The sequence below is a fragment of the Podarcis raffonei genome, chromosome 4 (genome assembly GCF_027172205.1).
Source record: "Podarcis raffonei isolate rPodRaf1 chromosome 4, rPodRaf1.pri, whole genome shotgun sequence".
Taxonomy (NCBI): domain Eukaryota; kingdom Metazoa; phylum Chordata; class Lepidosauria; order Squamata; family Lacertidae; genus Podarcis; species Podarcis raffonei.
This window is the reverse complement of record NC_070605.1, coordinates 62,066,051-62,091,287: the sequence shown is the minus strand read 5'-3', so window position 1 is coordinate 62,091,287 and position 25,237 is coordinate 62,066,051. Positions and strand designations below refer to the sequence as shown.

Below are 25,237 nucleotides of genomic sequence, written 5' to 3'. Positions count from 1 at the left end.
AGTAAAAATATGTTATAGGTGAGTCCTACCTTGATATATTGCTTGGTTGTGGAAACTTCTGGATCCTCGGACTCTATCCATATTTTAGCTAAATTTTGTTCTGCCTCAGTTAACCAGTGGTTAAAGTTTTTCATATCGTGATGGAAATTCTTCCATTTCTCCACGGATCTGTCAAATCTTCTGTAGAAGGAAATAAAAACCATGACACTATAATTTAGGACATTATATGATTAAAAGTGGTAGGTCAAATGTTTATAATGCATTTAAAATATTAATGCAGGATATGACTGTGATGCCTTTATAGCAGTGGCTTCCCACCTTTCTCCCTATGGACCACTTGAAAATTGCACAACAGAAAAACATGCAGTACTCTGGCTATGCCAGAAATAGCCCTCTCATGAGCAGAAGAGGTTCTCTGCTCACAGAAAGATGCCCTTGTATCCAAGCCTGTGGGTGAATTGCATAGCTAGTTAATTCTATGTTTATAAAATCTATTTGTGTGGCAGAATTGGAAAATAAAATATCATGTTGAACACACAAACAAACAACTTATCTGGCTAAATTTAAATTCACTGTTTAAATTTACTTTCCCCAACAATGTGCAAAAGCTAATACATATAACTGTGAAGTTCTAATATATTGCCTACACCACTGAAGTGTGATGGCAGGAACAGTAGTGCTTTCTCATAAGACTGCAGGAAACCAAAGTCTCTCGCAAACATTTCCCACAGAAGATAAGAAAACATCCAGAACCGCTGTGAGGCAGCAAGTTAAAAAACAGAATATTTAAAGTAAGGAGTATTACAATTTTAAAAGTAAATATACCCTCTTATTGCATAAGAATGATTTCATAATTTATAAAATCCTCCAAGCTTGTGTTAGACACAAATTCATTTTGGGGTGAACTCCAACACAGTGCAAAAGGGCATCTGCTCATGCAACAAGACTTCTCTTTCCTTTCTTCCTGCCGCAGCCTCATGTGTACCCCAAAGATCTGCTCCAAGGGTTGGGGGATTCTCCAGAGCCGATTTTGGTGTTCATGGGGAGGGGAGAAGGAGACAGGAAGAAACAATCTGGAATTTCCATCACAGAAGCAGATTTCCATTTTGCAAGTGGATGGATGTCTCCCACTGACTGGCATATTTTATTTATTATTGGTACCAAGACATGGTCTGAAGCCAGATATAGGGAGTAACCTTGCTGAAAGTAAGTATATCGAGGTCTAGCCCAGAGGTTAGGAGCTGGAGCTGAGAGCAGCCCAGGTCATCTTTGACGCTGGAGGAAACCACCTGGAAACCCTGTGCATATTGCCTTGAGTTTGTTTGTGGAAGAAAGGTTGGATATACATGTATTGAATAAGAATATATAATTAATAATGAACCTGAAGCAAGTTAACTCTCTTGATAAAAAACAACAACCAGAGTTCAACAAACTCTACTAAAAAAAATTAAACAGAGTAATAATACATATTACCATTACTGTTTTGTATCTCCTGTGGTTCTGATACTTGAGTCTGATGCTTTTTGAGAACAATTACAGTGGAATAGGATTCTGTTGGTCAGACTCTACATCACCAGTTAGAGTAAAAAGAACTAGAATGGTCTGAAATGCCTTTCTGAGGTGAAAAACGATCCTATTATCAATACCGCTAAGTTCCTGAAGAGACAGGTACTCAACAACACAAAACCAGCAGTCTTTTCTTTTTCATGAAATAAGCCATTCCAAGGCAAAAGAGACCATCTATTGAGAGATCATTTTTAACAAAATCCCACTATGTTATTGATCAGAAGTCATAGGAAGATTTCTTTCATCTAACTACAGAATTGTGTCTTAGTTATTACATAATCAGATTTCATTATAATTTTTAAATATACAGCTCATTCCTTTCTAACAAATGGTGTGCATTTTCCCAAAGGAAAATCTATCTTGAACTTTTGCTTTGTGTTTCACATTTAAATCCAGATGAAGCATGTTTTTAGCATGTAAATTTCAAAACAAAAAAAGTTTCAAAACCGCCCTGAGACCTCCGGGTGTAGGGCGGTATATAAATTCAATTCTTCATCATCATCATCATCATCATCATCAATTCTGCCATTTCTAAAATTTCATCTTGAATCAAGATCATAAGCCTCTATCCTTGAAAATTATATTACACTGTAATATACTACAAGATTATTTCTGGCCAGAAGTGGTTACAAGTGACAAACCAGCCTTAGCTGGTAAAGGCACTACATGCCACAAAGGACACCTGGGTTTCTAGTGGCAGTGCTAGATCTAGGAATTCCCCCAGCTATGAACCTGCTGTCTTAAGATAGCAATTTCATTCAGGATAGATGGTAAACAAGAAACATCTACCTATAGTACTTTCGTCTTGTCAGCATTCAAGTTGTTTATTGTCCCTCATACCACCCTATGCAAGTGATTGGCTGTGAGCTCTTCAAAGTTCCTTGTCTACGTTGTCAGGCCACAACACTGTAAACCACTTACGAGATTTCTTTGTGTATTCAACTGTACATAGATAAAATAAACAATGATATTGAACCCATACAACTGGACTAGACAGTGTAGTGCTCATATTATGCACAGTCCACCTTAATTCGGTACAAAGTATAGATGCAATGCAGCAGAAAACGCAACTTTTGTCTTAAATGAAAGCAACCTCAAAAATACACAGAAAGAATACATGTTTCTTGTAACTACTTATTGCAGAGCCATACAGTAGATCAAAAACCATTTCCAAGTAAATCATGTAAAGATAGAAACTCAAAATATATTGTTACGAGTTTCGGGGTGTGGAGATGTGTGCCAGTCCCCTCTAAAACCCAGATCCAGCAAGTGTGGGTGGGGTCCCCTCCCTCAACGTATAAAGTCAGATTTTAGAGTAGAGAGTTAAAAGGAGCAGTGATGTGACCTAGAAGTAAAGCAGCAAACTAGAGAGAAATGAGGTATGAGAACAATGTTTGATTTCTGTTTGGATTCAAGTCAGCGGCTATGGGAGAAGTAAGACCCATTTGGAGTGTTGATGCTCTGAATCCCACCATTGCAGGCTCAGATTATACATATGTGTAAATAAACCATATATCATAAAGACACCATAGTCTTCAGTATGCCTCATTCCCAAAGGAAAAACAGACTCTGGGTAAGCACATTGAACCCCTGGAATCCTGCACCACTCAGGGGTGTCATGCAACAATATATTTTAAATCTATGCCAATAATTTCCTATAATGGTTCTGTATAGTTTTAAATTTGAAAACTATAAAAATATCACTTAGTAGTCTAAAAATGTTGAAATCACAAATTACTCAGATTCTTTTATCTACTTAGCATTCAGAATTAGACTAATAAGTATTCAAAATGAGGTCTTTTTAAAGGGAGCAGGTTAAGTGCAAAAAGAGTATGTTTGATTATCAAAATACATTTAAAATTCATGACTTTTATTATAGAACTTGTAGCTGACAAAAATATAGCCTTTTTTCACGTTCTACAAAATATTGTGTACATTACATTTCTATACTTCCTCTAAACAGTGTCCTGAAGGATTATGCTAATATTAACCTAAAAATTATGCAGTGTTGTCAACTTGATTCAGCACAATTAGCACCTTGTAAGAAATATACAAAACTTCAAAGTAATATTAAAAAATTCTATTTATGTGCATTGAAATGTAATATTTAAGGTCATTCTAACAGATAATCTATGGAAACTTGTTTTTACAGGGTTATCTCGCCAAATTAATCTTTTGTTGAAAAAAAAATGTTAACCTGTTTCAATTAATCTGATTTTTCTTCTTCTTTCCACAATCTGTTTGTATTTAATTTAAACATAATCTCTATAGTTGGACTAGAGAGACACAACAAAGTTAGAATTCACTGCGGCTAGGCATTGGTTTAATATTTATTCCCGAAGTGATCATCAGGAGATAAGAAGAGTTTGATATAGGCTGGTTGAACTGTATTTTAATATATTTGGAGGTTTTTTGCATTTAAAAGTTTTATTATTATATTATTTTTATGCTTGAAATTTTGTTCACCACTTCAAGTAGACTTGACTCAGAATGGCACTTCACATTTAGAGATAGAGAGATACTTATAAAGCAGGAATATGCAGCATAAGCAACATTATGTAGTATTATCAACAAACCAGACCGCTGGGAAACTAAATCAAACCAGTTATAGCCTGGAACATGGTGTGTATAGCGCAGCTGACTGCTGAATAATACACAGCTGTGGGGATCCTGAGGAAACTCCATCTCCCTTGGTGGCTGCCCATAAAAAACAGGGTTATGATGTAAGGTGGCCTCTAAACTGTGAGATTTAGTGTTGAGCTCTCTGAGTGAGAAACAAGGTGCGTGTGTGGGTGAGAGACAGGAGACTGAGAGGAGAGGAGTATCAGAAGGAGAAGGAATTTATATCTGTCTGCATTTCTTAGTAATTTTATAATGCAATGCTTGCATTTGCGACTCTGTAGTTTTGTAACATATGCTAAAATTGTTAGTTGCTCTAGTTTCCTGCATACCACTTAAACATATTTGTATATATTAAATAGTTCAGAAGTAGCCTATATAAATAAATAATGAATACACGAAAGTCACCACAACTATATTTGTCTTACTGGAACAATCATTTAACCTGCAGCAATTTTCTTTCTTACGTTGTGCTGGTCTTTCCTTGATGTATTCTTTTTAATAAGCATGCTCATTCTTGCTTATGTAAATCAATGGAACGGACTATTCAAAGTATCTCTTAAGAATTAGATCATTCACTTCTCAGAGCATTATTTCCCACTGGAACCCTCAGCCACCTGCTAACCCATGGCCAGGGGCTGTTTGCAGAATTGAGCAACCCTGGCTTGAATTCTGGGTCCACTCCTACCTTCAACATAGGTCACCTACATTTACTCTGTCTCTGATTCTATGGGACGAAATGCTTACAGCCTTACAACACCCCAAGCTCTGTTTGTTTGAGTATTATCAATCATTTAGATCCATAGACTAAGAAACATTAGTTGATTTTATATAAAATCATGTATGGCACAATTCAAGAGCCGCTGGCCCTGCAGATGCTGTTGGACTACAATTACCCTAGGGAAGCAACTCCATCTGGAAGACCTGTAATTAAGGCAGAGAGGATGGTGATAAAAGGTAGAGTGCAAGACTTCAGAACAGAATCAGGTAACGGTTAAAAAAAATGGTTTAGCTAGTGGGGAAAGCATGGGCTTTCTTGCTGTCAGACAATGTTCAGTATGCAGGCTTCCATCCCTACAACATAGGTCATACATTGACAAACTTGATAAAAGCATAGTGCTAATTCTTGCGTTAGAGGAAATATAGGGTAATGGTTCCATTTATGCCCACCTGATAGCAGAAAAAATTCTGTCTTGCACAATTGGACTTCTCCCCTTGTAGCCCCCCATGTACCTCAAAATGTGGCCTGGAGGGGCCCCAAAGCATCTGGAATAGATGGCGGGGGCAGTAGATAAGAAATAAAAAGGAAGTGGAGGTCCACTTACAAGGCACTGCAAGTCATCCAGAGATATAACATGTAAGATAAGGACATGTCTGTGCTTTTTGATACATCCAATTTGTGGCCGTGTGCACACCGGAGCTTATTGTGTGTCTGCAGCTGTTAGTATTCCCATTTAATTTGTGTGGTCCACATGATGTTATTCTCAAACAATACCAGCCTCATTCCTCCCCTGAGTACGCTTGGATTTACCCGATATAGGGATAATTAGGCTCCAAACTACTCCACTCAGGCTCACAAATGATTTGTGTTGGTGTTTTGATGTGTGTGTGGGTCAATCACCACTTTCTGCTACTCCCCTTTCCACTCCCCACTACTTCCTCAATGTTTTTGTTCCTTTTCCAGCCATGCTTGTAACTATTTCTGGTATGCTTCTGAACAGAGTGTAGCCTTGTATACAGGTTGTTGTTTTTGATCCCTCAGGTTTGAAGAAAACCAGAAAACTGTGTATGTAAACCACGTTAAAAATTATGTACTGAGAATGTAAAATTGCCTGCCTGTGTGGCTTGCACACTTCATGGGCAGGGCATTTTTTAATTTTAAAAGATGATGTGCATGCAGCTATCTGTACACATGCATTGTCAGTACTTAATTGGCACAACAGAATCAACTAATTTTAGAAGTGGGGGTAAACACAAAAGGAAACACATAGGGAAAGACCAAAGTTGTTTCTCACATACAAATTCAAATACATGTGGGTGTTGAATACTCCAATTCAAACGGTCAGAAAGTGGATTAACACCTAAATAAAGCTCAAATGATAAGCTGTTTACTGCCGTTTTCATTGTTACATCCAAGTCATAGTTGGAGTGATCAGGTCTGAATTAATTTGTAAACTAAACATAGTTCATACTTTTGCTTTCAATAACCTCAATAGCAACACACCAGATTTCAAATTTCCCAGCAAGCTTTCTTCCCATTTCAGAACAATGATAAAGAGATGTGCTTGAAAGCATTTAGTCTGAATGCTAGAATTAAAAGCATCCGTTATCATTTCCCTAGAGAAAATGAAGCGAACACAACTAATTAAATACATTATATGGAAGAATGCAACACAGCACAACTCCCTAGTCCTAAACAGGCATAAATGTCATTGGCAATAAACTTTTAAATTTCTCAACTTGTCAAAAATTAATTATTAAAAATCCTATAATAAAGCAAGTTCCAAATCATATACTTTACATGAAAATCACATAGACCTAGTTTATGATGGGCTTAATTAATATTTCTAGGACATAGAGGACAAAGGGTTCATAACTCATGCTGAATTCTGATGATGTGTATTATACAGTACTAATATTCAGAAGTCACAAATGCACAAAGCCAATATATATCTACCTTTGTGATAGTAATGTGGTGACAAATGACTGTTATTGTCATTTCCCTTGACTATCAAATGTGCATTTCCATAAAATTTACTCCCTTGGGATATGAATATTCCAAGCATTAGTACGTAGTCAACATTACAGGAAATATTTACTGTCTTTTGCATTAATTTATAACCACTTCCTTATCCATTGCTTTCATTTTGCTACAAAACAAAATCTGTGAAGAATTAACTTTTGTTTCACTGAAAGAAATTTAAGATTTTGAGAGTACCAACTCCTGTGAAAGGTGTATATAGAGCAAAATGGCTCCAAGAACTCAGTTCTTTCCCTTTTTCATGTGAGCAAGAGGTGGTATACATCACACATTTTGCTGAGTTAGACAGACAGTAAAGCACATTCATGATATTATTTTTTAATTATTTTTTATTTAAAGATTTTCCTCTTTTATAAAAGCACATGCATTGCCTCTTTCTTCAGGTTGTGTTTTCGACACATCAGTTACATTTGCCATGAGACATTGGTGGTATGTGCAGTATAGGGTTGGGAAGAAAAGAGGGGCGGGGGTGGTAAAGCTTATGTTCTTTTACTTAGTGTATGCGTGGAGGTTTTGTGTCAGCTCGGGTAGGTTCTCTTTCTATTCACTTGTTATGTTTCCTTGGTGGTGAGAGAGGTTGAGGTGGTCTAGGGTGTGACTGATTGTCTTTGGTTGGCTGCAGTGGGATTTGTTTGTGTGGGAGCATTGTTGGGTTAAGTTAGCCATATTGAATCATATGCTGTTGGTTGGTTTATGTTGTTGTCTTGTTAGTCTGTGTATGTGATAAAGGGGAGCTATACTGGACTGAAGGCGTTCTCTTCTACTTCTCCCTGTGTTAGTTTCAGTCTATTGGTTAGCTTTTCTAGTAAGGTTGTTTCCCATACCATGTTTATTCCTATCAGGTCCCTCCAGTGTCTGACTATGATGTCTCTGGCTGCTGGGAGTAGATGGGTTGTGAGCTTTCTATTGTGTGAGTGGGCATTGTTATCTTGGAAGATGTTCAGTAGAGCCAGTTTTGGGGTGACTTCTAGTACCTGTTTAGTTATTTTGCTTATTTCTTGTATGACTGTTGTCCAGAAGAGTTGGGTTTGGGGGCATTCCCACCACATGTGGGGGTATGTGACTGTGGAAGTGCAGCTTCTCCAGCATTTTGGTGAGATTCCTGGGCTTATCGGCACCAGTTTCCATGGTGTTAGGTACCATCTGTAAGTGAGTTTGTTTATTGTGGATACCATTCCCTTGCCATGTCCCACTGTTGTTAGGAGAAGGTTTTCAAAGGTGGTCAAGGGTCTAGTGGCTGTTGATGTTACTACTGGATTGTTTAAGAGGGCGTGTAGTTGGTGGTGTGTTAGCCAGGGTATTTGGGTGTTCCCAAGTTTGCTTTATTTCTTGTGTCGATATGGGTTTGTTATTTTTGTAGAAGTCTGCTAGATGATATAGGCCTTTGGCTTCCCAGGTTTTTATCTGGATATTTTGTGCTGCATGGTGGAATAGTGTGTGGTGAGCCAGGGGGCATTCATGATATTATAAAAAGTAGTTGATTAAAGTATGAATCACCTGGAATTCATCCTACTCTATCTTGCTGACATGAACTCTGATAATCTGTGACACAAATATTGGGTCAGTGGAAATGGCATCATTTACATTAGGTTAGGTAATATAAACATGTGATATTATCACTTTAACATACACATTATATAGAAGTATCTAGTTCTCAATCACACCACTCCCCCTGGAGGCTTATTTTCAGTTCTGTTCCTTTTTTGTTATCAGTCTAGTTTGATTGTTAAATGGTTGCCAGAGATGTGATCATGATTAGGGACAGCACTCAATTGATTCTATGGAAGTATATATAACAGAGCACTAATTAGAGCATTCATCTGACTGCTTTAATGCCTGTATGCTAAAAACAAGGGCCTTGAAAAGGGAGTTTCTTGATTAGATCCTTAGATTATGTCTTAGTAGTTGCTAATGTATCAATAATTCACATATGTTTTTTCAGCTATCCTGAGCACACTTTTCAGTTGAACTGAATTGTATTCCTAACATTTGCATTATTAAATGAAGGCAAACTGGATCATGCTAAATATATGGTAACATTATCCACCTACACATGAGTAACATCAACATTAGACAAAAAGCTGATGCATCATTAAGTTTTTATCCATTTCCCCACTATGAATCTGAGAACTGTTCCAAATGCACTTAGCAGTACAACCAATTTTGATTACCAGTGACATATGCATATTTAAGATTATGTGCAACATAGATATCCATCCAAGTCCACAAGTAATTTACTACATAAAATCTGGTAGTTCTAAAATAAGTGCTGTTAAGTTAATGTCATTAGTTCGCACTAGCAATAACAGCTATGTAAAATTTACCAAACTAAGTAAAGTTTTTTGTTGTACAGCAACTTCAAAGTTATGTGTCTGTTCCTTCCTGAATTGGAAAATTTTCAGTGAGTATATCAAGCACTATGCTTTCTAGCTTCTCCAAAGATAAAAAAGAGCCAGAGAAGCCCTTGGACCTTCTCTGTAGAATTATAAAGCATGCTTTATACCTTTAAAAAACCTTTAAAAGTGTATGGATCTTTTAGGATTTTGCCTAATAAATGCAAACAGACATTCGACAGAATGCACAGAGTGGACTTGCTGGTTTATTTGTGTGGAAGTACTAATTGTTAGCAATACTAATCATTACTTTGTTTCTGCTTTAGTTGTTCCAGAAATGAGGTTTTACTGAGAAAACGTCACAAATCAGCAATGGAACAGTGGGCTGGTGAAGAGTTTTCAGAGGCGGGGTTGTGGAGCGAGTGGCTGTGCAAGGTGACCTCAGCTTCAAAGGAGGCAGAGAAAACAGAGAAATTGTTGTTTGAAAAACAGTCAAAGAGAATAAAGAGCCAAAGAGGGAGCGAAATTTACCTATCATTCCTTTAAGCTATGTTGAAAAATCATAGATCTAGTGGTGCATTAACGGACACCCAGCTGGAAGCTCAGAAAACAGTACTCACAAATGGGGGGAGGGGTAAGGAGATGCTCAGGAATATGGAGCAAGCCTCCATAAAGGCTGGCAGGAAAAAGAGAATTGAATGGCAGCCAAGCACAAAATCATGAGAAAGCAAAGACAGACTCGGGGAAATTCTGGTAGGCCAAGACAGTTATAGACTAGGCTGACACTTGCTGAGCAGCAGAGTGGTCCTAGATAGAAGGTCAGTTCTGAGGTGGCCGTGTACAATGTACTTTCTTAGAAAAGTCCCTTACACTCTCAGGGTTCCCTATGGCCAATCAGTGTGGTAGTAATAGTGTGGTTTTTATTAGATTAATTAGGAGGAATGTTTGGCATTAACAATCACAGTGCCACCCACATTAGCTGACTAGTAGATGAGGCTCCTCTTTTGTCCATGCAAATTTAGCCATGGCAATAGAACTTTGCTTTCCAGCAACAGTCATGTGTGAAGTAGCCCTTAGAATTCTTACATCCATAACGTTCTTAACAGTGCAATACTGTACAGCAGAGCTTTCCAAGCTGTGTGTTGACCGCAGTGTGTACGTGTGTCGCACAAATGCTTCCCACACTCCTCCCAGGGCTGGAAAGGGGTTAGTTTAACCCGTGGTTTGCTAGTAAAACTGTGCCGCGAAAATGATGCATGTCTAAAAAATGTGTCACCAACATGAAAAGTTTAGAAAGCTCTGCCATACAGTATGTATGTGACTGCTCAGAAGCAAGCCCCAGAGTTTAACTGGATTTACTCCAGATAAGAATGAATAGGGTTGCAGCCTAAACCGTAAACATTATAAGCATGATCCAATCAAACATTCTATCAGTTTCAGTGAAACTGTGAAGTATGTACCATTGAAATAATGGGACTTTAAAATGCTTCACTGGTTGGATCACACTCTTCTTTTTTGGACATTTCTGCAGTAAAAACAGAGGACCGTTATAGGAAGCATCAGGATCTGTGCTTTAATTTATGTAATACTCATTTATATAATACTCATTTTTTAAAATAAAAAAGGCAATGAAAATAATATGAACCATGCAGTTTCACAAGTCATAATTTTTGTTTTAATTTTTGAGGGTTAAGCCATGCCAGTTTCTCGCAAGAATAAAACATCCTGCGGCACCCTAAGTCGAACACATTTATTTTTGTATAACCTTTCATGGGGCAGAGTGCACTTCATCAGATGGTTAAAAAACAAAAACAAAATAGATATTCTTTCACAAAATCCGTTTGACTGCAATCATTTTTGTGTTTAAAGAACATCATGGGCCTGAAGATTATCAGTTGCCATGACAATAGTGTAAGCATCGGAGAACAAATAATGACCTGCCATCAAGAGATCAGAATCTGGGGAACGATACTAAGATCACTTTCATATCAGAATTTATGTGATTATTAGAAGCTTAAAAGAGTAGCCTGCTTTTTCTCTATTGCTTTTCTGCTCCCTAGCCAAGTCTGCATACTCAACAGCTGCAAAAGGCAAGCCAGCAGTGTTAAGTACTTAAAACCCAATTTTAACAGGATTTTTTTTAAAAAAAATTGAAATACCCACCATAATTTTTATGCTGGTTACAGCTTTAACATTTTTTCACATCCATTTCTGCTCACTGCAAACACTATTTATCTGAAGATTAGGGATAGCTGTCTTTGGAGGTAGAAAGTTCCACTTTCTTAATTTCCACAATCTTGGGAAAAGGTGACTGCAGTTGAAGAATTACTTAAAATATACTGGCTCAGTATATGTGCAGGCGGTTCTACATCAAGAAAATTATTGAGAACAATGCACTATTATTCTATAGCTTGGGAATACAGTAATCATAAGTTTAAGAATCTTCAGGGAACAATGCTCTGTGTAATGCCCTCTCATCAGATGTCAAACAGATAAACAACTTTCTGAAGACATCTGTATCAGGAAGTTTTTAATGTTTGATGTCTCACTGTGTTTTTATATTATGTTGGAAGTTGCCCAGAGTAGCTGGGGCATCGCAGTTGGATGGGTGGAGTATAAGTAATAAATTTGCTGTTTGTTGTTATAATCCAGTCTATTGGTTGGGGTTACCAATGCAATCCTGAGGTATGTATGCAAGTGAGAGATGGTTTCTATTTACCGTATATATTTCATCTTTTATAATTATTTTCACTTATTTTGAACTCTGTTTTACCAGACTTGAATGTGCTGTCCACATAGGCCATTTAGTAAGCAAAATATAATTCACCGTTCCGCTCATAAGTACAATGGTTTGCATCTATTGATATGACACAATATATGCTTTACCAATCACTGCCAGTCACAGATTTGTTTGTGTAAGCTCATTCTGAAATACTGAAAACTGTCCTTTGAGAACCACAGAGTACGGAGGCTTTGTGCAAGAGATTCAATTCAACTGAAAAGTGTGCTCAGGATACCTGAAAAAACATATGTGAATTATTGATACATTAGCAACTACTGAGACATAATCTAAGGATCTTACTGCTGCTGCCCCAAAACTCTACTCCCTCCGCAGCTGCCCCACTCCATTTAACTTTTTTCATTGTTTTGCTATTGCATTTGCATCCTCAGAGTGAGGCATTCTGGGTGAGGTGGCTAAGAGACTGTTTGCATACCCATCCAATGGATTTGAGGCAGATACTGACATTGTATGGATTTCAGTGTGCTTTTATTTCAGAAAACATTTCTGGAATGTAAATTTTATCTGATCACTTTTAATACTCTATTTTATTAATGCTTTCGACTATACTGTATTTTATTTTGCTGTAAATTGCTTTGAAATAGATGATTACGGACAATTCATAGGCATTTTAAACAATAAATAAATGTGTTTAAAACTCAGGAAAAAGATGCAGTACTTTAAGTTTCTAAGCTTACACAATATTTCCCGTGCTGCAGGCCCTCTCTTGGCTACCACACCCCAAATTCTTTGTTCTGAGGAAGAACTCATTTGGCCCTTCCTAAGAGGCTATAGCAAGGCTGGGACGAGCTGCAGGGGGCTGGTTGGATGGGCAGCTGGTGGTACTAGAAATAATGAAAGCTAGGAAGAATGAGACAGGAGCCCAAGGGCCACTAATCTGTCACTGCCTGAGCCTGCCGCCTGAGACCACAGTCTCAGCTTGGTTCATTATAGTGCCAGCCCTGAAAGGTCATACTTATCCTCTTATCCCCTAAAAATAAAACAGTGGCATCTACATCATTGGGAGAGTCTTCATCATTGTAATACTCTGTGGGTATTAAAATGTGTATTTATAACTTGGTACACTGAGAGAGGGGCATAGAGGAGACAAGTGATATATATTCAAATAGCTTTTGGTTATTGCCTGGTTTGAGACATTACAGCCCAGGAGGCAATACAGTGTGGAGTATGTATGTGGCACCATCATGAGTCACGACAAAGAGTATTGGGAAATAGGCAAGATTTTTTCCTAATGCTTGCTGACAAAGCTGGTAAATACTGAGGCAATTCTGGATTAAGCTGAGGGGAGTTCACTTGTGACTTCTACTGCACTGCCTCACTCATTCACTAGCTTAGATCACAGCTAGATCTATGTCACATACCTGAGAATTGCCTAGCCATTTGATGAATTACTGCAGACATAACTGGTTTCCTGTCTCTGTTCCTGACTTTAGCTGATCATCCCTTATTAATGTCCAGCTCCTGATCCTGCCCGAGTTTTATATCCCATGGTGCATGGGGACTAACAGCCTGATCTGGCAATAAAGCATTGTTCTCAGACCCTTTATGCCAAGCAAGAGGAAACTACAAGCTCAAACTGCAGCAAAAATAGGTAATAAAACTGTTTCCAACTAGACAATGTTAGAGCAACTGCATCAACAATTTTGTAGAATCTCCAATGCTTAATCTATTTATATTGTGACTGGTGATTTATTACCTAAGGAATACCACTACTAAATCAAGGTAACCATACTGATAAAAATATATAACTTGAATCTCCAAATATGATTTTAGTAATATGTTTTCCAGAATTTTTGATCTATTGGGGATAACCCACCATTTGCTATTCTATTTTTATTTTATTTTATTTCAGAACATTTATATACTGCCTGATTGAAATAAAACCCCAAGGCTCTTTACAAACAGAATAAAACAATTAGCAGCAAAAAAACCCAAGTATTTAAAAGATTAAAAATGATTAAAATAAACAGTAAGCTAAAACCAGATGAAAACAAATGACAGCTTCTACATGTCTGGATAGGTTTGCCTAGACAAAAATGTTTTTAGCATCCACTGAAAAGAGTGCAGCAAAGTCAGGAAGTACCAGAATATGGATGCTAATGTTAAATAAATTGGAGTTCTTGTTATTAAATATACCAATAAAAAAAGCACACCAAGAACTCAGGCCAATGTAAGTTTCAATAGTGGGAGTGGTCTCTACTCACTATTCAATAGTCAATAGTAACAAAAACTGATCCATTCAAAAGTATGTATTCTGACAAGGATTACAAACTCAAATAGAGACTGCAAACTAACAGGGATTACAAACTCAAACTCATAAAGATATGTATAACACAATAATTTGTTACAGAATTAGGGAACGGAAACCGATAGATTCATATTAGTCCATAGTCAGATTCAATGTGAAGGTCTTAGTTTCAATCATAGATCAGAAGTCAGTTATGGATTAGAAGCTAGGACAGGGCCCTATTTCGATGTATTCACCTTCATCAGCTAATTTTTAAAGAGTCGTGTAAGTTTGAAGACTTTCAGATAAATATATCCTGTTATTTTCTACGTTTCTCAGGGATAACAACTACATGTGGGTATATCAAAGTGTATCTTGAGCTTCAGATACTATGGACTGTCATTAGTATATCAATGGCACCTTGCCCCAAATCTCCTAATGGCTGCTTCCAGAAGGTTCATATAGATATTGGAAATAAGATAATGCCCTGTAGCTCTCCAAAGCATAATTGCTAGGGGGTTAAAAGGCACTCTCCCCAATGCTACTCTCTGGACTTGGTCCCGACAGTAGGATTGGAACCACTGTAATATGGTGTTCCTAATTTCTATTCCATGGAGCTGATACAGGAGAATACCATGATCCATGGTATCAAAAACAAAAGAGAAATTAAGCAAGAGGAGTGAAGTCTCTCTCTCCCTAGTATGTCTTACAGAAATTGGGATATATTTTATGTATAAAGAGGAAGTGCAGTTTCATTCATGCTTTTTAAAAAAATGGTAGTATCTATTCTGGATAAAGCTCAGAAATGTAAATTATCATGCACACACACACCCCATCCAAATTTCAATGTTGGAGATCCAAAATTACAAGGGCTTTCTATCCGTGTTTAAATATTTAATTGACTGTCTTACAAAAAATCCCTAGGTGCTCCAGTAGTGCATAATAAAAGACCCCAGCCAGTCTTAATTATAGCTTATCATAGCTAGAAGTTCTTATTTCATGAATAATAAATGGCAATTTTTAACAGCATATAATTGTACCATTGGCACCATATATTGTCTGAAAGTGCACCGATCTCTACAATCTTAAAGATATTGCTTACTCTTTATGCAGGGTATACATAAAACACACAGGGTCAAAACAGCAGATACCATGGCAGATTGCTGACATTGTTGACATGATACTGATCGCTGCCCCTAACAGAAGATCTCCATTTCTATACGAAAGCCTATAAATATTTGTATCCTGCTATCTCTCCAGTAGAAGTTCAGAAGAGGCTTGTCCCACTTTCCCAACATATACAATAAGTAGAACTCATAGAAGTAACGTAATGTCGAATAAAAGGAGATTTTAGTATTTGAAGTGGGAACGGGAACAACAACAACATACGACTACCTGCCCCAAGGTAAATTTCGGGGCCTTGGGGCAGGACAAGCCAAATATGAAGGGTGCTTTATGAATACACTCCAAGCCTTTTACAAATACTTCCAACAAGCTGAGCCTCAGTGCTCTTTTGATTCAAGCCCTCATAGCAGCTCCATCTATTTCAAGGCAAGTACAGTAGTACGATACTTGTGCATTCTCAGTAGCTAACAGTACCTAGGAGTTTAGAATCTCATAAGTGTATTGGGAACCAATACATAATTATCCCCTCCACTTCTGCAGAGACACAAAGAGGTAGCTAATGTACTGCCCTCTAGACGTACGGCAGGTATAACAGCAACAACAACACATTGTTTTTGTTTTTACAAAAAACCAACCAAACAAACAAACATAGGATATCATACTGCTTGATACTTAACTGGATATCAAATTATCCTCTTCTGCTTAAATCAGATTTATATACTTAAATTTGATAGAATATAAAATTAGAGGACTGACATTTGTAAAACACACATTTAAGCAAATTACTGAAACCTTTGGATACATTGCAGTAATGTAGTTACAGCAGTGTAGTTCAGAAACTTCAGATAAAGAAGATACACAACTTCAGAAAGATTGTGAAAGAGCTTACATAAAGAGGGTTTTACAGTTTTGAATGCACTCAAGATCCTTTGTCTGCATCATACCAACTATTGCAGATTAGATTGTGTTAACGTAAAGTCTGGGGGAGTTTTCATCTCAGGAAAAATAGCTTATAATCAGAAACATTTTATGTCCATCAACATTGTCAAACTGTATTGTGAGTTGCATTCACTAACTATACAGGAAAAACTAGAAACTGTACTAGATGTGTGCCCACCATCTGTTTTGCACACACAAGACAAACAAAATGTTGTCATAGTCATTGAAAAGCCACACATTCAAACACTTTTAAAATAAAAAATAAAATGGGCAAGAGAGAAACAGAAAGAGATTGAGCTAAACGCTGGTTTTGTCAAAAAGATTCATGTGGTACATTTCTAGTTTTTCATGCACAGTACTGTGTCATGACATACTGGAGTTTAAATCATGGTTTGAACTTGGAAAGACAATACAAACTATTGTAATTTACCTAATATGCATGGATAATAACACCCATAGGCAGTGAGGTTTTTCTAGAAAAAGAGGTGCCGGAACTCACCCTCAACACCTCCCTTGTTCTCTTATAATGGCAGTAGTGCCCATCTGAGAGGTGCAGGAACTGAGTTCTGGTGGTGTCGATGAAAAAAATGCCTTGCCCATAGGCCTTATCTATCATGTTATAGTAAATGTGGTGGTCAAAATATACAGCATGATTGGTGTGAGCAGTAACAGAAAAACTAGTTCTGTTATAGCATCCAGAAAAATACTCAGTAAAAAGCAGGGAAAGCATTAAAAAAAAAAATTAAAATGCTTTCTTACTTTTGAACATTGTCTCTTGGGTCAAGATTGAATGCTTTCCCTTCCTTACATGACAAACTACTCCACTTCCACTCCTGGGGGCTTTATAGAACTGCCAGAACACATTGATGGGATTATGCTCTTCTACTACATTACACTGTAACTAATTTATTCTACTTACTATAAATGTGCAAGTAAAATATGGAAACTCTAGAAAACCCTTGGAGATTTGCATATAAAAATCTGGAAATTTGCATATGTATATATTATAGATTCATTTCCTCCTCTTCCCATATTTTCAAAAGAGAAAGTGAGAATGAAGAAACATACTGTACATAGAAGACAGATTATTGTGCACTCATACAACAATATGGCAAGCTGCTACTTTTTAATATTCTAATCTAAATTGCAAAAGAGAGACACAATCAGCTTTTACAAATCTAGGCTCTTATATTGTTCACGTAAAAAGTTCATGTATCATTATAGACGTAATAGTTCCATACTTGGCACACTTGCATAATTACAGAACAATACGGTTTGTACTGAACACCTCTTGAGTCACGTAGGTGGGAATAGGAATACTGCTGAATTTGCTGATTCATTTCACAACATTACACAAGCATAATGAATTTACTCCAATATATTGTTACTATTGCATTTATAGTATGCAGAACTGGAAGTGTTTTAGGAAAAAAGCTGAACTTCTGTGGAATCCTATGTTAGGTTTGGGTCAGTTTTCCTTTACCCTGATTACACATAACATCCCTGCAAAAGAAGTGGCAAAAGTTACAACACATCGATTGGATTCAATGGAAAGTGCCAGATGATTGCTCCCACCAGCTCTTTTCTGAAGTCATGTCAGGTAAGAAGATTCAGAGCATACCACAACAAATATAGGTAAAAAAGGCAAAAGACCCCTGGATGGTTAAGTCCAGTCAAAGGTGACTACAGGGTTGCGGAGCTTATCTTGCTTTCAGGCTGAGGGAGTCAGCATTTGTCCACAGACAGCTTTCCGGGTTATGTGGTTAGCATGACTAAACCTCTTCTGGTGCAACGGAACACCGTGACGGAAACCAGAGTGCATGGAAACGCTGTTTGCCTTCCTGCCACCTATTTATCTACTTGCACTGGCGTGCTTTCGAATTGCTAGGTTGGCAGGAGCTGGGACAGAGCAACAGGAGCTCACCCCATCATGGGAATTCAAACCACCAACCTTCTGATCAACAAGCCCAAGGGGCTCAGTGGTTTAGACCACAGCACCACCCAGATTCCATCACAACTAATATACCGGGTACATACCCTAGAAATACAACACATATCCTGGTTCAAGATGTTCATCATTGGGCTACTACATCACCCTATGGAAGTGAGAACACATAGGGAAGAATCTTGGTCAAGGGAACTCTGGTGAAAAGGAGAATGTAGGGCAAAGCAGGCTCACTGTACAAGCAATAAATAGCTGAATATTGTTTTGTGTGTGGGTGTGTGAGAGAGGAAGAGAGAGAATGAATGACAGACAAATAAGTAACACATCTCAGAAGACAAACATCCAGAAGGGATCCTCACTCCACAGCAGCAACCAAAATTACAAAAAGGCACCACACACTCAAGTAATCAAGGAAGGGGGCTCAGTATTTGGTTATACCCAAGGTTTTAAAGTAACAGTATATATTCCATGAAAACCACTTAGAGGCTGTACATAATTAAGCAATACATAAATCCTCTTATATAAAATAAATTTAAAACAAACGGGGAAAGGACTATGCCTCAAAGTAGTACCCCTGCACACAGTCTATTATAGTTGTTGTTGTTATTGTTGTTGTTGTTATGAAAGCCTTGCACTGCTTTCTGATATTTCCATAACCCCACTAGCTGGTCACACTTCCTAGTATGCCCAACGGAGGACAACATGATGTATCATCTTGTGCTGCAATCAGGTGGTAGTAGAGCTCCTCACACTCCAGTGAGTGGCTCCAGACTGCTCTTAAAAAATGATAAAGGATGAAGCCAAAATCAAACCCCCTTGCCACTTTGTATAGTCATTAAGTGTGGTATGCGTCACACTCTTCCTATTATCCTTCCTCTCACCAATTTTCAGGAACAGTTTCTTTTCACACCCCTAGAAAGATATGCATTTTAAACAGTTCCAATCTATGATTTTTTTCTATTTCACATTAGTTTTCTTTAAAACTAAAACGATGGTTCAAACAAAAGGACTGGCAGTGACAATAGGAACAATGTATCATTCGTCTTAAAAGTGACCTTCAAACTTTGTTCAACTTCAGCACAAAAAAATATGCATTGGGTTTTAGGGTGCTAAAAGCTCCAAGATATAGTAATTAATCTTCCCAGCTATGCTTTGATCTCACTTTGAATGAAAGTAGTTTTAGAAGGGCTCCTTCTGGAATTAAGCTTGAAGCCACAAGATTTGTGCATGATGAGGCAAGCAATTGAACTGGATCTCCTTCATTTCTACAGAAGCAGCTAGGTAATTTATCCTTCTATCCAAAATCATAAAGCAGGTCCAAACACTGAGCCATATGTTTTGATTCAAACATATGAAGAATGAGATGAATTGCTATGGAATAGGGAACACCACATAAATGTTTCTTCGGGAGCGGGGAACCTGTTTAGCTCATAAAGGAGTTCTATCATCCAAGACTTGTTGTCTGAATGCAGGATGCTTTAATGAGTACTGTCCAAGTTGGCAGCCATCACCACCTCTGGTGGTAATGAATCCCATAGTTTAACTATACATAGTGTGATTAAATGTTTTCTTTTGTCTGTCCTGAATATCCCACAATTTAATTTCAAAAAACCCTATTTCTCTGGACTTTGCACTGTTTTATATACCTATTTCAGACTCCCTATTACTAAACTATAAAGTCACAAATGTTGCAACCATTCCACATATGGTAGTAGCTCCAGCCCCTTGATAATTTTGTGTCTATTTCTCTGAATGTTTTCTAGCCATGCAATATCCTTTGTGAAGTGAAGCAACCAAAACACATGACTACACAGTATTCCAAGCACGGTCACATTATGGATTTATATAAATGCATTATGATGTTGGCAGTTTTATTTTTGATCCCTGTCATGGTTTTCCACATCTGTCACACAATGGGTCAAATTTTAATCAAGCTGTTCATTGAAACCCCAAGATCACTTTTCTAGTCAGACATGGGCCATGTTCACGCATAAAGCTAAGCTAAATCTCAGAGCAGATCATGGTTAAGAAGGAAAAAGTTTAACTATGAGCCCAGGTTCAGACGACATACTGAGCCAAAGCTTGACTTAGCTGCTTTCTGTAAGCCACATTTGTGTGGCCTTGGTAGGCCACAGTTTGACTTACTATGATGTGTCAACCAGACCACTTTCAGTCTAGATCACATGTGAAATTAGGATATATTTATTTTGCCCTAATATGCATCACTTTATTCTTGCTTGCATTGAATCTGCAAATTTAATTCCCATTTCCCCAGTTTGGAAAAAACCCTTTTGAAGCAGTGCCGCACAACCCTGTTTTGTTTTTACCACCTGGAATAATTTGTGTTGTTAGCAAACTTAGCCACCACACTAGGTAATGGTAAAGGACCCCTGTCCAGTCGCGAACGACTCTGGGGTTGCGGCGCTCATCTCGCTTTACTGGCCGAGCGAGCCGACGTTTGTCCGCAGACAGTTTTTCTGGATCATGTGGCCAGCATGACTAAGCAGCTTCTGGCGAAAACAGAGCAGCACACAGAAACGCCATTTACCTTCCCGCCGGAGTGCTACCTATTTATCTACTTGCACTTTGACATGTTTTCAAACTGCTAGGTTGGCAGGAGCAGGGACCGAACAACAGGAGCTCACCCCGTCACAGGGATTCAAACCGCCGATCAGCAAGCCCAAGGCTCAATGGTTTACACCACAGCACCACCCGCATCCCTCTAGCCACCACACTATTCGTCTCTAATTCCATAAATACAATTGCATAAGTACAACTACAAATGAGTATGTTTCACACAACCCATGTTTAACTTAACAAATCAATTGTACTAATAACTGTTAAGTGACTTGGCTTCTCCTTCTCTCACCTATTTTATGCCAGCAGCTGTAATATTAGGCTGAAGCAGAAGCAAGGATAGGAATCAGCAGGGTCACAGGAACGTAGTAACCTGCCTTATACTGAGTCAGACAATTAGTCTATTTAACTCAGTATTGTCTACACAGACTAGCAGCAGCTCTCCAGGATTTCAGACAGGAGTCCCCCCCCCACCAGCTGTAGTTGAAACTATTGAGGATTGAGTTTGGGAACTTCTGCATGCAACACAGATGCTGTACTACTGAGCTATGATGTTTCCCCCAGCGAATAGTCATACCTTCATACTGAAAGACCAGCTGTTCCTTTTCCTAAATTTAACTGGTGCCCGAGTTTGCTTGTTGTTTTCTTCCCTTCTCATCTCTTCTTTCTTTCCTATTGACTTGTGTCTTTTACATTGTAAGCATGCTTGCAGGAACTATTTGTTTTTATTTACCCTATGTAAACTGCTCTGGAGCTTCTACAACCAAAGAGCTGGGTAAAAAGGCTTAACATAAATAAGCAATAAATAAGCAAGTCACTATGAAGGAAAGTATTAATTGTCTAAATCTCTCATGTTGTAAGTTTTTTATTATGTGCATAATCTGTTCACAATATCTGACTTCTACTATCACTGATGTTCTGAAAAACTGGAACACACACAAAAGAAATTCAGACAATTAAAACTAAAATCTGCCTCTATTTTTAGGAATATATTCAACATTGATGAGGGCTCATTTTAGATTGATGACTGCTGTGAGCCTGTAAAGTCAAACATATCATCCTTAGTTATATACTAAATCTATTATTTTGTTATAAAATGGATGTAAAGAATACAGGGCATTCCAAATAATAAAAATATTGATATTACATTTCATTATGCAGAGTTAGAAACTAATTGCAATTTTCTCTTACTGTATAGAACTTCCTTTACTAAACCAGCAGCAAATCCTGTAAAGCTTTTCACATCCTAAACTCCCTTTTTATGGTATTTTTGTTTCCTATATATGCTATCTAACAATATGGAAAATGTATTTCCTAGGAAGGGCAGGTGATTTGTGAAAAGAGAACAATTATATAATTAGACACATTTGTCACTCAGTCTAATCCTGAAACGAAAGAGAAAGGGTTCCTTTCAAACCGAACATTCACTGAACACCCATTCCTTTCATCTGGAGCATTCTCAAATAACTGACTTCAAGGACCCAAAGTCACAGGATTCACTGCCACAAATCATGTTCAGCCACACACAAGTGCATATGTTAGGATCAAGGTGCTAGACAAAGCAGAAATCTTTGCTTTGTTACAGTGATACTTTACAAAGTTTTCCAAAACAACATATAACCTGAAATAAATCCCTATTTTATGCCTCAGAATGGAGAGTTCTGAGTAGAATCCTTAATTTACTTAAGCTCTCTTTCCCCACAAAACCAGATACTTCAAGCTATAGTGTTGCACAGGAGATGTTGCAAGCATCCAAAAAGTCTGTTTGAATCCACAGACACCTTTGTGAGATGAGCTCAGGACCCTGCTCATTGCTTGCTGCAAGCAGTTGAGCAAGGCACTGCTCACTACTGGGGAAATGTCCTTCTCCAAGGCAGAAAACAATATGAATAGCATCTTTTTGTCACAGGCAGGGGTGTCTTACCCATAGACGTTAGTGGCGCGGGGCGCCAGGGCACCAGAATTTGGAGGGCGCCACAGGCTGAGTGTCCGGGAAGGAAAGTCAGGGCACGCTCCTTTCCTCGCCCTGGAGCAGCCTGCTCCTCTCCTCAGCCACCCATCGGAGCGTGCTGTGTCCAGCTCAGGGAAGCCCCTTTGCGTCCCCTCCTAACGGGGCTGCCTGGCGGATGCAATTGGGGGCAGGCGTGTCTCTCCGGCCCCTCTCTGGCCACGTTGCTACCTGCACGCCTCCCTGCAGAGTCTGCGAGCGGAGCAGGGAAGCGCCCTATGCAATCCTATGCACTGAGCAAGGATGGGCAGCCGGCAAGCCACCTGATCTGCTTGCTGGCCCTCCTGTCGCATGGACTTCCCTGGACAGGGGGAGGTAAAGGGTGCCGGCTGCTTAGAGGGAGGCTTCGCAGGAGGGCACGGGAGGCCGTCTGGGCTGTGATCCGGACGCCTCTTACATGCAGCGCTGAGCGCGCGTCGGACCACGTGATGTAAATGAGCTGGACCGAGTGTCCCCCCCCCCCCTAAAGAAGGTTGACAACTCTGGGAAACAGGGGCGGGTGGAGAAATATTTGCACCACGGTGCCGGATATGCTTAAGATGGCCCTGGCCACAGGGGATACTGTAATTTCAGTCCTTTCTTCAGTGTGAAAGGACACACTGATGTAGAACTTGAGTGTCTGCTCCACTGCCTCCCTTTGCTCCTCCACCAAGTGGCAGAGGCAGCAGAAGTGATGTCTGTTCCTCTGAGTGTCCATGAGTGTTTTCAAGCATTTCAGACCAAGTGATAAACAATGATCTTTTGTTAATGTTCACAGGGGTGTGCCACCTAGTGCTGAGGCAGAATGAAAAGTGATATGAAGTGATAAATGGTGCAACAGGGAGCAATGGGTTCAGGGAGATGACAAATTATTCAAAACCAACCATAGTTTACTAAATAAAAACATAAACTTTTATTGTGCTAGCCAAGGACATGGCATCTCGAAGTTCACTAAAACATAATTAGAACTACAGGATTCCAATCAGGCCCAAAAGTACAGTGGTACCTCAGGTTAAGTACTTAATTCATTCCGGAGGTCCGTGCTTAACTTGAAACTGTTCTTAACCTGAAGCACCACTTTAGCTAATGGGGCCTCCTGCTGCCGCTGCGCCGCCAGAAAACGATTTCTGTTCTCATCCTGAAGCAAAGTTCTTAACCTGAAGCACTATTTCTGGGTTAGCAGAGTCTGTAACCTGAAGCGTATGTAACCTGAAGCGTATGTAACCTGAGGTACCACTGTACCATTATATTAGCATGCACAACAACAAATTAAATATCATGAATCCACATTTGGAGGGATTAAGCCATTCTGCCACTGATACTAAGATAATGAGATAAACCTTTTCATCAGGCAATGGGATACCACCAAGAGGAAATCCTGTCCCTGAATTGGCTCCAGTGTGGAGTGACATATTGTGAAAACTCAACAGCTTACTATCTGCCAAGACTTTTATTAAAACAGCAAAACTGATGAAGATGAAACCCTGCTAAAAAAAAACAACCTGACTAGCAAATCAAGTCTGACATAAATTGTTTTTCATTGTATCCAAGGATTCCCTGCAATTCTATTTTTTTTTAATCCCACTTATAAATTCACAGTCTTAAATAATATAAAATATTTTCTTTAGGTGATAAAGAAATAACTGGCTTTGTTTGAGACATAAATATGAAGCTATGAGAGTTAAAAACGTGGTGTGACATTTATGAGTCTCTTACAGTCGCATCAGGCAGAGCTGAGAAAGATTAATGCAGATTGTGAAATGAACATAAGGTTACAAAATCACTGCATCTTTTTGTAAAGTAAAGTTTATCCACAGGGGAAGCAGTATTATTTACAGTTGTATTGTCTAAACAATTTACAGCCCCATTGTTGACAATAACAGCCCACTCATTCTGCAATGTCTAGCTGAACATTAGTCCACCACTGTGATGGATAAACTCAAGCCCAGGGGTCAAATATGACCCTTCATTACTCTCTATCTGCTCCTTGGATCTCTTCCAAGGCCATACCCCCCTCCTTAGCCACACGTACTCTCTCCAGGCCATACTGGTCCTGGTTTATACCCTTCTTGGGTGTTTTTGTCTGGTTTCTGTTCTTGAAGTCTGATAATGTTTTTTGCATGTATGGATAGAAAACAGAGGTTGTATGAGAGAGAGAGAGAGAGAGAGAGAGAGAGGGTGGTGGGAGTGGGGGGGTGAGGGGAACCAGACTAATGTACAAAGGTAAATTTCATATTCATTGCTCTGTCCCCCTTTGCCTCTCACCCCATCCATCACTGGCATGCCACACACCCCCTCGGAAGGTTGCTCATAAGAGAATGAGACCCACAGGCTGGGGGGACGGGGACCTACTGCTGT

At 38.7% G+C, this 25,237-nt stretch overlaps 1 protein-coding gene across 12 annotated transcripts in view; it reads right to left on the bottom strand.

Annotated features, from left to right (window-relative positions):
• DMD (dystrophin) overlaps window positions 1-25,237 on the bottom strand; it is a 995,174-nt gene that overhangs the window by 455,761 nt on the left and 514,176 nt on the right. For all 12 annotated transcript variants that reach the window (XR_008330242.1, XR_008330243.1, XR_008330241.1 and 9 more), the window contains one exon: window positions 30-180. Coding sequence is in view for 9 of the 12 variants with exons in the window: in XM_053386964.1 (XP_053242939.1) it covers window positions 30-180 (151 nt within the window). In the remaining 3 variants the exon portion in view is untranslated. The remainder of the gene's footprint in view (window positions 1-29; window positions 181-25,237) is intronic.